General features: G+C 40.2%; 1 protein-coding gene across 5 annotated transcripts in view; it reads left to right on the forward strand.

Annotated features, from left to right (window-relative positions):
* PCNT (pericentrin) overlaps positions 1 to 14,321 on the forward strand; it is a 71,925-nt gene that overhangs the window by 21,465 nt on the left and 36,139 nt on the right. For 3 of the 5 annotated variants that reach the window (XM_040069115.1, XM_058421287.1, XM_040069116.1), the window contains 14 exons: positions 65 to 329; positions 559 to 646; positions 1,188 to 1,404; positions 2,309 to 2,547; positions 3,451 to 3,917; positions 5,125 to 5,701; positions 6,324 to 6,557; positions 7,505 to 7,669; positions 9,375 to 9,521; positions 10,042 to 10,193; positions 11,011 to 11,225; positions 11,682 to 11,893; positions 13,147 to 13,309; positions 13,765 to 13,908. In XM_040069115.1, the coding sequence (XP_039925049.1) occupies positions 65 to 329; positions 559 to 646; positions 1,188 to 1,404; positions 2,309 to 2,547; positions 3,451 to 3,917; positions 5,125 to 5,701; positions 6,324 to 6,557; positions 7,505 to 7,669; positions 9,375 to 9,521; positions 10,042 to 10,193; positions 11,011 to 11,225; positions 11,682 to 11,893; positions 13,147 to 13,309; positions 13,765 to 13,908 (3,285 nt within the window). Of the gene's footprint in view, positions 1 to 64; positions 330 to 558; positions 647 to 1,187; positions 1,405 to 2,308; positions 2,548 to 3,450; positions 3,918 to 5,124; positions 5,702 to 6,323; positions 6,558 to 7,504; positions 7,670 to 9,374; positions 9,522 to 10,041; positions 10,194 to 11,010; positions 11,226 to 11,666; positions 11,894 to 13,146; positions 13,310 to 13,764; positions 13,909 to 14,229; positions 14,269 to 14,321 lie in introns of all 5 variants that reach the window. The other 2 variants (XM_058421286.1, XM_040069101.1) reach the window with 2 other exon arrangements.

The following is a 14,321-nucleotide window of genomic DNA, read 5'->3' on the forward strand; positions in this document are numbered from 1 at the left end:
ACAGAATGACTTAGCCTAAAGATACTTGTTCTTAGTGCTTGTGTTGGTTTTGCCTCTGTTCCAGAGCTAAAAGAGCAGCTCCTGGCTCGAGCATCACAGGTGAAAGAAATAGAGTGTTTAAAACAGGAGTTTGAACAGCAACATCAACAGAGAAACAGGGAGCATGAAGCTGAGTTGGAACAACTGAGACTTTATTTTGAAAACAAGTTAATGGTTGCTGAAGAAAACTACAAAGAAGAATTGGCTTTGTTGCATCAGAAACAGCAAGAACTGACAGACTGTTCACTGTCAGAGTTGGAAATGAGTCAAGATCAAGCAGGGGGCATCAGGTGATCTGATCTTTTTTCTTTTCATTTTATGATGGCATGCTTCCATTTTATTTTTCTTTAACATAAAAGATCTAAACCTATTGGGATTGAGCATTGGGTTGTGGCCCAGTCCTGAGCAGTTGTTATAGTTGCTCTTCACCTACTTTCAGTACTACACCCTAAGTCATCAAGTAAATTTAACTTGATCCATGATATATCACAGCCTTAAACTTTTAAACCCTTTTCTCAGTTCTTCTGTCACACTTTTTGAAGAGACTGCTGAGAAAGAGAGAAGTGTTGCACTTGGCCAGCTAAACCAACAGCTTGAACAACAACAGGTAGGGGTTTTGGTATATTAAAAGTTCTATTCTTTACATGAACTGTATGAAAACTGATGTCTGATTCATAGCTGTTACAAAGAGTAAAGTAATTTCAGATGTTTAGTAGGGCTTAATTATTTTTGACAAGAATATTGTAAATTACCAACTTTAAATAGCTCTCAGCCTCAGACAGGCTCTAGAGCAGAACAGCTGAAACAGTGCTCTGTAATTTTATGTGCTGTTTGGGTTATCCTGTGCTGAGTAAGGAGCTTATCAGTTCTACAAAAGTGCAGAATTTATGGCGTTTCTCTTTTCTGGAGTTCTGGTAGTAATTGTGTTTGTCCTTATTCTCTTCAAACCAAGGTACCAATTGGCCCCTCTTATATTTATGCTCCTATTTTCATGCACCTTGCTGTAACTGAGGATCTCAACGTTTTTGCTCAACTTGTTTCAAGTTGACTACGAGTTTGGAAAATGAATTTTCCTTTCTCTCATTGAAAAATTCCCGTCATGGTTTCTTAGAAGCTGAAGATCTCTTCCTAACCCTTTATTTCTGTAGGAAGAACATGCCTGTTTGCAGCTACAACTTACAGAACAACACAGGCATGAATTGGATTCCTTAAGATCCTCCCTTGCACTTCAGTATAAAGAGGACCTGATGAAAATGAAGATGGATCTGTCAGACAAATATGTAACAGAAATTGAGGCCATGAAAAGAAAACATTGTTTAGAGCTTGAGCAGCTCCGTGCCCAGCTTTCAGAAGAACATTGTAAAGGTAGGATGGTCTGACAGCATGGGAATGGAAACAATAAGCTGCTTGTGTGGCTTATATTTCTCTTTAAACAGGCTTATCTGAAGAAGTTTTTAACTTATTTACCCTAAACTATGGGGAACATTTAACAGATATTAATCCCTTTCATCAAGCACTTTTGGGCATGTTGAGTTGCACTTCCAAAGATGTGGTGACCTGAAGTTGTTTATTCTGTAGTAAAAACTACTAGAACTGTGAAGCAGCTGCTGAAAGGAGTTGATCAGGTTTCCATTTTTGATGCCTAGAAGGGCACTGTCATACAAACATTTGGACTAACAATACATAACTTAGATAGCTGATTTAGCACACATGGTTATAATTGTATTGCACCGTATGTTGGCTAAAAGGATTAGTAGAGCTGTCTTAATTCGCCCTGCTATTTCTTATCTTCCATTATTTATTTTTAATACTAGAGAGAATATCAAAACTGCTTAAATTGGAATGCCTAGAGATTTGTTCCATCTGACTTTTGGGAAATGCCTTGTGTAAATATGATGTGTGAAGGAGAAGATAAAACTTCCATAAATCTGCCATTGCATTGCCCAGAAAGAAAGTCTGCTCCTCTCGCTGTTGCAGATAAGGAGGGAGGTCCTGCCACAGGTTTTATGATTATTCTGTGTGTTAATACTGGTAAATTCCCAAGCTGGTGATAAAATGGAACAGAGTATAAAATCATCCAGCTGAGGGGTTTTCCTTGTCCTGTAGTTAGCATGGCTACTGATAAATTGCACAGCTGACAACATTCAGCTTTATTTCTGTGCATCAATAAGAGTGCTAAAATCAATTCCAGAATGCCATTTTATTGTCTGGCTTGGAGTTAATATATATATATATATATTTTTTATTATTTTTTTTTTTTTCCCCCCAGAAATCACCAAGCTGTGTCTTCAGAGAGCTCAAGATGTAGCATGTCAGGTTGAGATGGAGATGGCTGAGCGAGTGTCTGCGTTGGAGGAAGAGCACAAAGCCAAGCTTGCTCTCTCCAGCTCTGAGAATCAGCATATTGCAGAGCTCTCAAAGGAAATAAGGCATTTAAAAGAAGAGATTATAAAACAAAAAGATCTTTCTGAGCAAAATGAAAAGCATCTGAAGGAAGAAATGGAAAAGGTAATTTGTACTACAGAATGGTTTTGTGTGGAGTTGGGCAAGCTCCAGCCTGGTGGGAGGGCCAAGGAAGGGAGAGGCAGCACTTGCATTTAAAAGTCCTTGGTTTGGGGAATGTAGCTAAAGCTTTAAATGGGCTTGCCTGGATGGACACAAATGTTGTAATAATACACTTCTGTTTTGGTGTAACTCTTGTACCTCAAAGTCTTAGAGTTGAGCCAGTCATGCACAGTACCATCACTCTTACGTGTTAAATCACCTGTTCCATCTGAGGATAAACTTAGATTGGATGTTAATTCATTGCTTAGATTGTTGCATATTTGAATGCTTGTGACAATTAGATGGGTGAAGCTCTTATTTATCAAGTCCTCCTTTCCACCCTTTTTAAAGAGCCATGGATATGTGTATCCTTTTCCAGGCTTAGAAACTGATGGAGAAAGCCAACGAGTCTTTTTCGCCTTCTGTCACTGAGCAATCATTTGCTGCTTTGGCTTCTCTTTTTGTGCTACTTGCTTTTTATGTAGCTTTTAAAAGGAGAAGTTTAAAAGGGATTTTTACTCATGCCTAATATAAACTCCTGAGATGCCCATAGCTTTGGAAGTTGAACTCCTGAAAAGAAGATAAGCGACCTCGAGAGAAATCAACATAGAGTACCATATTAATTCTGGAATTCTGCCTTAAATTTTTCTTATCTTCATAACTCAAATTAATTCTTAATAATGCACTGAATTTGATGCATGCCAGTTTATAAATTGTCATTTCAGCCTTAATTTCATTAGGAAGGGCTACTTCACTACAGGAATTTAATCTTTCCAAGACCTTAAGTGCCTGAGAGTGTTCACTTCATGCACTTCAGATTGGTTTTGAACGTTTATTTTTTTTAATTCTAAACAATTGTCTTCACAGGTAAAATATAAAATTGCTGAGGATCACAAAAATGAATTAAGAGAAGAAGTCCAGAAAATAGAGAATATGTACAAAGAAAAAGAGAAGAAATGGCAGTGTGAAAGTGAGGCCCAGAAAATCCTAGCAGAAGAGAAGCTATCACTCTTGCACATAGAACTGCAAACCAGAGCAGAATCCGAGAAGCAAAACTTACAAAAACAGTTTGAGCTGCGTGAAGCCGAAATGATTCAACTTCAAGATCACCAAGCTGCCAAAATTCTAGAGCTGGAGAAGCTGGTGAAGGAGCAGCAAAACAACTTGCAGCAGCTGGAGGACAGCCTCGCAGGTGCCCAGGCTGTGCAGAAAGCTCAGCAGCAGTACGAAGCTGACCTGGAGGCAGCCAAAGCCCTCATGGCAAAAGAAATGGAAAAGGCCACGCTCTGCCTGCAGGAGGAATGTGCACTGAAACTCCTGGAAGCACAAAACAAGTAAGTTTCCCTTAGAAGTTCACTCATTGTTAAGCTGTTTTGTCTTATTTTAAACTCAGTGAGTGGTAGTGCGAGGTAGTCACTTGATGGCACTCTCTGACTTAGGTATGTAGAGCTTGCTGTCCCAGGGAACAGCAGTGTTGTCTGTTTATGGTCTGCTGTAGATTTTGCTTTGTGTTAAAGCACTTCCTTTAGTCGAGCAAATAAAATGGAGTCAGGTTTATGCCTGCTAAGAGTACAACACAGCTGTAAATCATATACCAGCCTTCAAAGAGAAGTGTGACAGGATATATAAGTGGAAAAAATTCTCTGAATGTTTTTAAACAATTCAAATGAATGTAAACAAGCTTTTTCCTGGTGAATTAAGCTTGTGCTGACCATTGAATGCCGAGGTTGCTGGGGCCCCCTTTGGTATTCTTTAGTTCTGGTTAGATGCCTGGAACTACTGTTTTTCCTCCCCTTCCTACTCCTGTTGTTTCAAGTGAATTAAGGGAAGTGAACAACCGCATGTTAGCATTTGAATGCATTGCTTCAAATTTATCCCTTCTTCCCTCCCCAAAACTATGTTCACAGAATAAGACTGGAGAAATAATGACTGTAAGAAAACACTGAAAGCAGCATCTTAACTTTTAGATAACTTTTTTTTTAAGTAATTTGTGTCTGCATGCAAAAATAATGTAGTGACTGATTGCAGCAGATGGCAGTACTTCAGATACCAAATCTTCTGCATCAAGCTTTAAGCAGAGCTCAGGTGGGTTTGGAGGAGCCCCCAAGTATCTCACATACACCTCCACAGCGGTTTTATGTCTCTCTTTACCAGATGTTTTTAGAGGTGTTTGTTATGACAGTTCATTTATCTGCAGACAACACATTTGAGCTGTGGCAATGTATATACCATGAGATAGTGTCATGGCAGTATTTCTCAAACATATTGCTCTGTATTTTTAAGTCAATAGGGGTGCCAGTTTCTCTAGTAATGACCAGATGACTCTGCAGAAACCTTTAATTTACGTGGCTATGAAATCGTTGTTGTGGCTTGCTTTGAATTTAATTCTGTAGTTGAAGCATCAAGTAAAACTTGCAGAGGCTAAGTGGGGTCTAGTTATTTTCCTTGGGTTATTATTTATTAGCTCAATTATTAAAAGAACCCAAACAAACTAGTCACTTTTTTGACCATAGCCTCTTAATTTTCTTGGAAATAATACAGGTTTATGGAGGAACACAAAGCAATGACTCAGAAATTCACAACTGAGCAAGAGATTCTTCTCCAGGAGCTGAAAAAGAAACATGTGGATGAGCTGGAACTCCAAAGTCAGCAGTTACAGGAGAAGCATAAGCAGCAGATTTTGTCTCTGACAGCTGATTTTCAGGCAAAACACCAAGCTGAAATTGAGACACTCAAATCAACACTGGAAAGTAAACAGCAGATTCAGCTTGAAAGTTGTGTTGCTGAACTACAGACGAAGCATCAGGCCCAAATTGATGAGCTGGAGATTAAACACTTATCAAATCTGGATTCCTTGGAGTCTTCCTTCCTGTCTGAAATTCAGACTGTAAGAGATGAACACAGTCAGGCTCTGGAGAAGCTGCAGCTGCAGCACAGGGAGCAGCTGCTAGAGCAGGATAAAATGCATCAGGCACAACTGCTTCAGGAGATTGAGATGCTGAAATTAAAGCATGCTGAAGAACTTCAGCTTTGCCAAAATAACTTGAAAATTGAGCTAGCTACTGTTAATATGGAAAAACTTAGAACCATGGCTCTTGAAGCAGAAGCAGCTCATAAGGTGAGTCAGAAAGAAAACCTGACATAGGAGGTGAAATTTCATGACACATTGTGTGGGATGCCCTTTTCCTTTGCTCTTGGGAGATATTTTCAAAACCTCTTTATGCCAGCACTGACACGGTGTGTGTGGCCTTATAATGAGCTGAAACAGGATACTCTAGCTGAAAGTTAAGTCCATCTGTTGCTTCCTGCCCCAAATTCTCAGTCTGATGAGTTTTCCCTATCATTTGGTGGAAAAGGCACAAATGAGGTGTATCTTTTAACGTATTTAAGATTGGAGAGTCTCCATTTTGTGGCTCAGACCTGCTCTCCCCAGTAGAGCTATTGTGTAATTCTTCAGAAGGTGATTAGATCAAAGTAAATGCAACTCTGGAGGTTAAGCCACATCTCCAGGAATCTAAAGATCCTTCCAAATAAGTAAGGATTAACAAAACTTTCACTAGATAAGAGAAATAAACACATTTAAATGCTTTAGAGAGTATGTGTATATATGTATGCTCATCCTTCACGAAACAATATTGTTCCTATTTACTTTAAAAGCTTTGATCCAGCAGGACATATGCTTTACAAATGGGTTTCAAAGATATTTGTACTTAAAATTTTTCCCCTCCCCTTTTTTTCAGGATGATCTGAACACAGCTCTTCGAAATCAAAGGCAGCTGCTGGAAGAAGAAAAACGTCTGGCTCTGGATCTGTTACGTGAGGAAGTGTTGCAGATGGAGGAAAACCACAGGAAAGCGCTCCAAGAGCTCAAGGATCTTCATGAGGCAGATATTAGGAAACATAAGGAAGAGTACTCCAGGGAGTTGGAAGAAGAACTGGGGAAACTAAAAGCACAGCATGAACGCGAGCAAGAGGTCAGAATGCTGCTCATACCTAAACCCAAAACAATCCATGTTTTATCATAACATAAATTCAGTTTTATGAAGCTTAGAAATAGGGCTGCACATAGAGATGGGTTTTGTATTTTTTTTAGTGCCAATAATAAGAGGATACAGTCTGACTTCTGCAGATGTAAGCAGCCACTGGTGTTATATATTACACTCATATAGTAGGAAAAGTCACAAACAAAATGAGCTTTATCCAGCTATAACCACAAAACATATTAAGTTAAAATATTACTAACCATTGCTTTTTTGCTTACTAAATTGAAAATTTGATAATGTTCCAAATAACTCCTAAATCACTTTTAGAGGAAGATTGTCTGGGGAGGAAGTTTCATTAGTTTCCTGGGAGGTTCTAATGGTTATTCAGTCTTCAAGTGCATCATCCTAGAAAAAGGATTTGTCTATTCTGATGACTACAGTGACTCTTCTTAGAGAGAATAGTAGGAAGAAAAAACTCTAAATGAACAAAAATCTCTCAAACCTTTCACTATTCTATCCCAGGATAATTCATTAAATAGAGATGTGTAATGTTTGCTCCCATTTGAACAAGAGAAATCACATCTTAACAAAATATGCTCTCCCTGTGTTTCTCTCCCCCTCTTTTCTCTTTATTTTTTTGATCTTCTTTTAGCAGAGTGTCTGTTGGAAAGAATAAGTCAGGAATACTTTGTTAGTCTGACCCGATGGTCTAATGAACACAGGAGATATTTGATACCTAATGCCTGGTTGCCTCTTATCTATTTTTATCAGGCTGCTTTTTTTTGTACTCAGCATGATGATAGACAGCAGCCCTGTGTGACCTTGAGGATTGTGAATGTGCTCTTCACAATTTGATTTAGCTTGGTGGGTTTGGTTTCATTTTTTCCTTAATTGTAACACTGTGGCTAAAATATTTTATATTCCTTCCTTATCTGCAGCTGTATGCTTCTGCATCAGCTTCTGAAGTAGAATCTGTAAGAACAGCTCTCCTGGCTCAGTTTGAGGAGGTAAAATTGAAGCAGCAGCTTCAGTTCCAGGAGGAGATTGAGCTCTTGAAGTGTCAGTCAGAGGTGCTGCTGGAACAGCAGATTGCACAGCTGAAGGTAGGCTCTGCTGAAAATGCACTTCTGAGTATGCATTGGGAATGTGTTTGACTGAAGAAGAGCAATTGGTGTAAGATTTTTGGTCTTCAGCCTCTAAAATGGCAAGTCTGAGTGACATCTCTCCCATGCTCCACAATGTTAGAACTAGAAAAACAGCACTGGAAATAAAGCGGTGTTCTGTGAACAACTGTCTTTACCACAAGGTTGTCTTCAAGTCCTGAGCTGGATATAAAGTGTCCTTCATCCAAAATCAAAAAAAATCAGTGGAACATGCTCTAAGCAGCATTCCTTGTGTACATGTTCAGTTTGTCACTTAAGGCTTTTTCTTCTTAGTGTCTACAGAGACTGTGCCCTCTGTGTGTGGCAAAATGCTCAGTATTACCTAAGCTTTAACAAGTGTGTGATGGCACTGAGCTCTTTGGCTATGAGTAACAGCAGGAGTTGTTACTCTTGTTAATCTCTGCTTTCACTGATGCACCGTGACAAACATCATGATAAGCATTTTCAAGGTGTTTCCTGCCTCTGGCCCTCTGTGTAGCCCTGATCACTATTTGACCTCTCTCTCAGCTGTGTTTTGAAACAGAGGGCACAAGTGTATCCTGAAAAGCTGCTGCAGATCTATTTGGCACTGCTGGCCTCAGCTGAACTTTAACCCAAGGAAGCTGGGACTGGATTCAGTGTTATGCAGAAACTCCAGAAATGATCGCTGGATTTTTTTTTTTTTTTATTTTTTTTTTTTTGTGGTTGTGGTTTTGTTTTGTTTTGTTTTTTTCCTCTTATGCTGCCTTAATTAGCATTTGCCACACCAGAAAGGTCACTTTTTGTTGAAATTTTTCCAGGGCTAATTCTCCTGCTGCTACGGCTGTCTATGGGTTCAGTTGGGTTTTTTGCCTCGTGCACTTGATGAGTGCTGTTTTGTCCCAGAAGAGACTGGCTGGATCTCTTTGCAGTGTGAGACTGAGCTGTACTGTGGGCTGAGAGAGGTTTTTACAGCAAGCCTTTCCCTTCCCACTCCCCTGTGCTGATTATGCAGCTGTCTTTATGCCAGCCTGCTCCCTTGGTTTCTTCCCTCTGCCTCCCTTAACAGATTTGAGGTATTCAGAGTTGCTGTCTGTGCTCTGACATACATTAAGTGCTTCTGAGAAGAACAGGCAGGCTGCTTCAGAGATTTTGTCCACAAATGCCATGTTCTAGGTCAAGGAAAGTCATCCTACCCCTTTGTGTCAGCTCATTTTTACCTTCCTAGCTGCTAGAGCATGGGGCAAAGTCTGGCTCAGTCTTCTGCACAAGATCCGTGTCAGCTCAGGTGGCTGCAGGTCTCCTGCTCAGAGGCCTTATTTCTTGCCATGGGGAAAAACTGTTTTCTTGACTTAACAATGTAAAAAATAAGGGGCCATCACGTTGGTGTGTACTGGTGTTCAGAGATGAAATCGTGCCTCATTAGTGCTGAGTACAGAGGGACAGTCACTGCCCTGCTTCTGCTGGCCACACTGATTTCGATTTCGAGCACAGTTTCAGCATAATTTTGTTGTTAGGAGGCGTTGATGTATAAGTTACTGATGCTTATTCTGCAAGGCAGAATGTGTACTTCTAGAGAATACACAAAAAAATACAGGGGATGTTTGACGTTTTTTGGGTGGATGGTGGCGGTGTTTGGGCGTTTTTTACTTCTCTCAGTAAATCCAAGTATATGTGATTGATGCAGGATGAATTTGAAGCTGAAAAAAAGGCATCACTACATGACAAGGAGCAGATGTTGATTCAGGAGAGGGAGAAGGCACAGGCTGCTCACCAAAAGAAACAAGAAATGTTATCAGCCCAGCTGCAGGAAAAGGCAGCAGAAATTATCCAGGTGTGGAGAAAATACTTTAAACCTAGATTTTAAATGTGCTTTTGGGGTTGTATTTTAGCACAGGGCTCTCTGCCTCAATGTCTATATAGAGGGACTGCAGGTGTAATTCCTGTGGTATATTAGACTAAGGGGAAACAGAGCACCACTAAGAATTTCCTAAGTGGAAATGCATTACTCTTTCCAGCTTTTCTTGTAGGGCTTGATGAGTGTTGAGAATGTTGGCATGGGAACAGAATGCTTTTCTGTCTTTGCAGTTTTCTCCCAAATGGATGTTTTGGCTTATTTGCTAGCTTCCTTACAAGACAGAGTTTCTAACAAAATGGCAGTAATTTGTTTGGCAGCAAAATACGTATTTTTATTTATATGTAATCATATGTTTGAATCTGGTATAGGTATCATCAGAACAAATAAATATAAGGAGATAAGTAAATTTTCTATAAACTTGTTTCCAGGTTGAGTTTATAAAGCAAAGTTTAGGCAAAGTTGTTGACATTATTGTGTTGTCACTGTATTTCCACAGCTGGAAAAGGAAGTGGCATCTTTAAAGCATGAAATAGAGGAGACCAACTCTGAACTGGAGACGCTCCTTCAGCGGCGGGACAGGGAAAACCAAGAAGGAGGAAATTTGGTCGCCTTGTTGAGGTCTGATATTGAGGAGTCCAAGGAGGAAAGGTTTGTTCATCTTGGGTTACACCATGCTTAGTGCTTGGGATTTTTTTGTTTGCTTGTTTTCTCACTTCTCATAAAGAAATCAATAATTAGGCAAAACTAAGTCAGCTCAAAATAGTAGTGTTGGAGGATGACATATTGCTTTTATTTGCAAAGTATTTTGAGGTTTTTTAAATTATCAACCTATTCTGACATTAAGAGCAAGTTGGGGGGTTTTTTCTTGCTCTTTTTCTTTCAGTGTGATGAAGACTTTGGTGTTTTTGGGTTTCCACTGACTCTAATCATAGAAAAATCTAAAAAAATGAGGAGAGCTTCTGTGACCAAGAGGCTTTCAGATGGTGTGGATTGGTTTGACGTGTCATGGGGATGTGTGGATTAGAGAAGCTGTCATGCTGAATAAGCTTCTAGAATTCCCTCTCTCGTCTTTCAGAAACTGGCTTAGTGTTAACCTTAAAACAAAATTATCGTCATAAATAGAAGTAGTTTTGTTGCCAGGTCTGCCAGAACACCCTCTAGTTATTTTGATGGCACTGATACTGTAGTAGTAGCTGTATCTTCCTTGCTGGTGCTTCCACGGGTATCAAAGGCAGAGATGTTTGTGAGTGTAGCGTGATCTACCTGTGCACATGACAGAGGTGTTTTGCTGTGCCAGCTCTTTAAAAATGACCTGGGTTTTGTGAGTCATTTGAATGATCTTCACTGATAACTGCCCAACCATGGCAAGTCCCCATTTCAGACTGTCAGGTTTACAGTACCTTCAGGGTGTCTTTCAGATCAAGCTTGTGCAGTTTTTCACATGTTCAATACGCTTTTGTTCTAGGGAAAAGCTGCGTGAATCTTACCAGCACGTTTTGAAGCTGCTTATGGAGGTGGTGAAGGCCACAATAGCTATTCAGGACCTCATCTGTAGCAAGATTGGTCTTTGCCTTGATGACAGTCTGGCTTCTGGAGATTCTAAAGAAACTCAGAGTATTATGGAAGAAATGGGATTCATGCAGTATTTTAAAGCCAAAGACAACCATCACCTAGAAAAAGGTGAGTATAAATCAGCAAACCTGGATGTTGTCAGTTCATATTCTTGAAAACTGCCTTTTCATTTCCTTTTGTATGGATGAAGATGGGAAAGAGAATATCTCTTCTTGCAACGTTTGTGTCTTTCAAAGCTGGTCCGCTCTTAAGAGAGTGCCTACCTAGTGTTCCCTCAGTTTAATTCTTTATATAGTGCAACTACTAAAATGCTGTTAAAGAAGCTTGGATAGATTATAGGGCAGGAAAGATGGAGGACTTGGTGAATACACAGTTCTAGGTCCTGATGCATAGCACAAAATTCCCAAACCTTGTGGAAAACCCTCCTGATTTTTCAGCATTGGGTTGCTGATGTGTCCAAGTTTCCACGTTGTAGTGCATGTCCAGGACCATGTCAGTGCCTGATGTCAGTTTTGTGGCTAGCTGTCACTTTTCTGTGTTTTTCAATAGCTTCCTTGTTTTCAGTGGAGGAGCTGCTTGATGAAACTCTCACAGAACACAACCAGCTGTCTCCAGGGACTGAGGAGGTGTCTGAGTTGAGCCAATACTTATGTGAAAGTGTTTTCGCAAAGCCAGAATTGGCGTGTGAAAGTGAAGAAACGATACTGAAAATCTGCCATCGTTTGCGCACCGCAGTGGAGAGACTTCTGGAACTGGTTACAGAGTCAACTAAAGAAGTAAAGCTTTTTAATTTGTACAGAGTCTACCTGGTCTAGTGGAAGATGTCCCTGCTCATGGCAGGGGTTTGAGACTAGCTGGTCTTTAAAGGTCCCTTTCAACCCAAAGCATTCTATGATTTTGTGTATAACACTGAAAATATGAACTCAGTTTTAAGTCTGTGTATTTAACCTTTTAACAGAACCTGTGGGAAGGCAATATATTGGTCACCTTAAGTAGTTTTAAACCAGGATTTTAAATTCATTTGATAACTTCAGGAGACTAGGGATTTTTTTGAGGGGCTTTTATCACACATCACATTGATACTTTTTCAACACTGATAATCAGGTTCAGGAAAATTCAGTCCAATGTCTTGGGGAATACATAGGTAGGAGCAAACAAACGTCCTTGTAATTATTTGCTGCTTTAATTTTGACAAAAGGAGATGCACCTAGTATCATAAAAGAACTTGAGGATTTCCATACTGAGTTTTGCAGTGTCTAGACTGCACATTTGGGGTAGATGCACAAGCACTGTATACATCTGAGGATTTAATTTAGTGTGACAGTAATTAGTTTGCTGGGTAAGGAAGTCCCTAATTGAAGAGAAGACGTGAAGGGGCAAAACATGTCTGAAATTAATCTATTCATCAGGTATTTTGTGAGACCTAGAGATATGTGTCTGTGTGAAATGTATATTCACCATCTTCAAACATCCCTCCTAGAATGAAGTGCATAAATTCACTGTTAGGTACTGATGGTTCCACTGAGACATAGCTAACTTGTGGTTAAAGCACTTGCCCAAGCCATGGCAGATCTGGCTCCTCATCAGCTGTGATCCAGCATACTTTGCTTACTGGAGGTGTACCTTGGAAACCTGGTGATATATGGACTTGAATATCATGTCTATTAGACATGACTGAATCTCTTGAGGAATTCAAGTGTAAGGATGCTTTGAATCTCAAGTGCTCAGGAAGTGTCAAGCTAAGCAGTTTAGCCAATAGGGAGGTTTTTCTTTTTATGCACAGTAAAGAAACTTATGTTTGTAAGCAAGACTTGTGGCAAAAATACTGGTGTGCAAGTACAGGGATTCACCAGAGTGTCCAGAGGTTTTGAGCAAAGTCAGCTTAGTACTAAAATGAAACTTCAAAACTTGGACCTTAATGCAAAAACGTTATTAAAAAAATTGGGAAGATTTTGGTTGAAACGTCTGCGATATTATTGCATTGCGTGTGCATCCGAGGTGTGATGCTGGGGAAATTGTTCACTTGCAGCTGGAGAAGATGCATGAGAACCACGCTCAGTTCCAGGAGGAGTTCAGCCGTCGCAATCGGGAGACGGCCCAGGTGGTGAGCCAGCACCAGGAGCTGATGGAGTGCCTCAGTGAGGAGAGTGAGGCCAAGAACCAGCTGGCACTAGAGCTTCATAAGGCTGAGGGTAAGGGGAGGAAGCTGAGATTGCAGTGTCATTTACTCACAGCTTGTTCCTCCCAGTAGCTCGGATGGGATTTCTGCGTTTCTGGATTTCTTGGGCTCTAAATCTAACATTTGATCTCGCTTTCTGGAGATTCTGTTTATTCAAATATCAGAGATGTGTTGTAAGCTCATCCCAGGTCATCAAAGCTTAATGATCCCCATTTGAATTCTATAGATTTTGTGATGTGTCAGCCTCATAAAATCTTGATAATCTTAGAATACATTAACTGGTACATTTTATTCCTTAAGGTACTTCAAAAACCTAGCTACAGAATAAACATAAATCATCTTTTACTTCTTCCTTTTTATGTCCCCTTCCATTGTCTGGCAAAAACTGTTTACTTGTGTTTTCAAGCTGCTTTTTCCCAATGGATGTGCTGGTATTTGGTTTTATTTGCATTCTGACTTGGCTTCCAGGCATTATCGAAGGCTACGTTGCAGAAAAAGCTGCATTAGAAGAGGCCTTAAACCTGAAAGAGGAATCTGAGCGTTGTCTCATTGTGGAGCTGGAGAACATGCGGGAACGCTTCCAGGAGCTAACACAGGAGCAAGCAATTCTTGGTGGGTAGAGGGCAGAGCACTCTTAGCACAAAACAAAGTTGTCTCCAGTCAGGGCACATTGCACTGTCGTCCTGTCATGGATCAGAGTTTGGCTTGATGACCTAACGAGCACCTCAGCAGGTGAGAGCATCTTCCTGTAAAGGCAGCAAGCTCTACAGACTTGGCTCGAGGTCATCAGGAGCTTTGTGCCACAATAAAGATGACAATGCCTAAAAAGGTCGGCACTATCTGTATTCCACGCACGTTTTTTGGTGGTTTAGAAGATGAAATGGATCACAGTGCTCTTATTGGTCTTGTACATGTGTCTGTTTTGATTTCTAGGAACACCTGCTGCTAATGTAGCACAAAAGGAAGGGTCAGGTTTGTAATGACCGGTGTGGAGTTTTTTCTTGCTGTGTTGCTGTAACGCTGAG

The sequence above is a fragment of the Hirundo rustica genome, chromosome 7 (genome assembly GCF_015227805.2).
Source record: "Hirundo rustica isolate bHirRus1 chromosome 7, bHirRus1.pri.v3, whole genome shotgun sequence".
NCBI classification, from domain to species: Eukaryota; Metazoa; Chordata; class Aves; order Passeriformes; family Hirundinidae; genus Hirundo; species Hirundo rustica.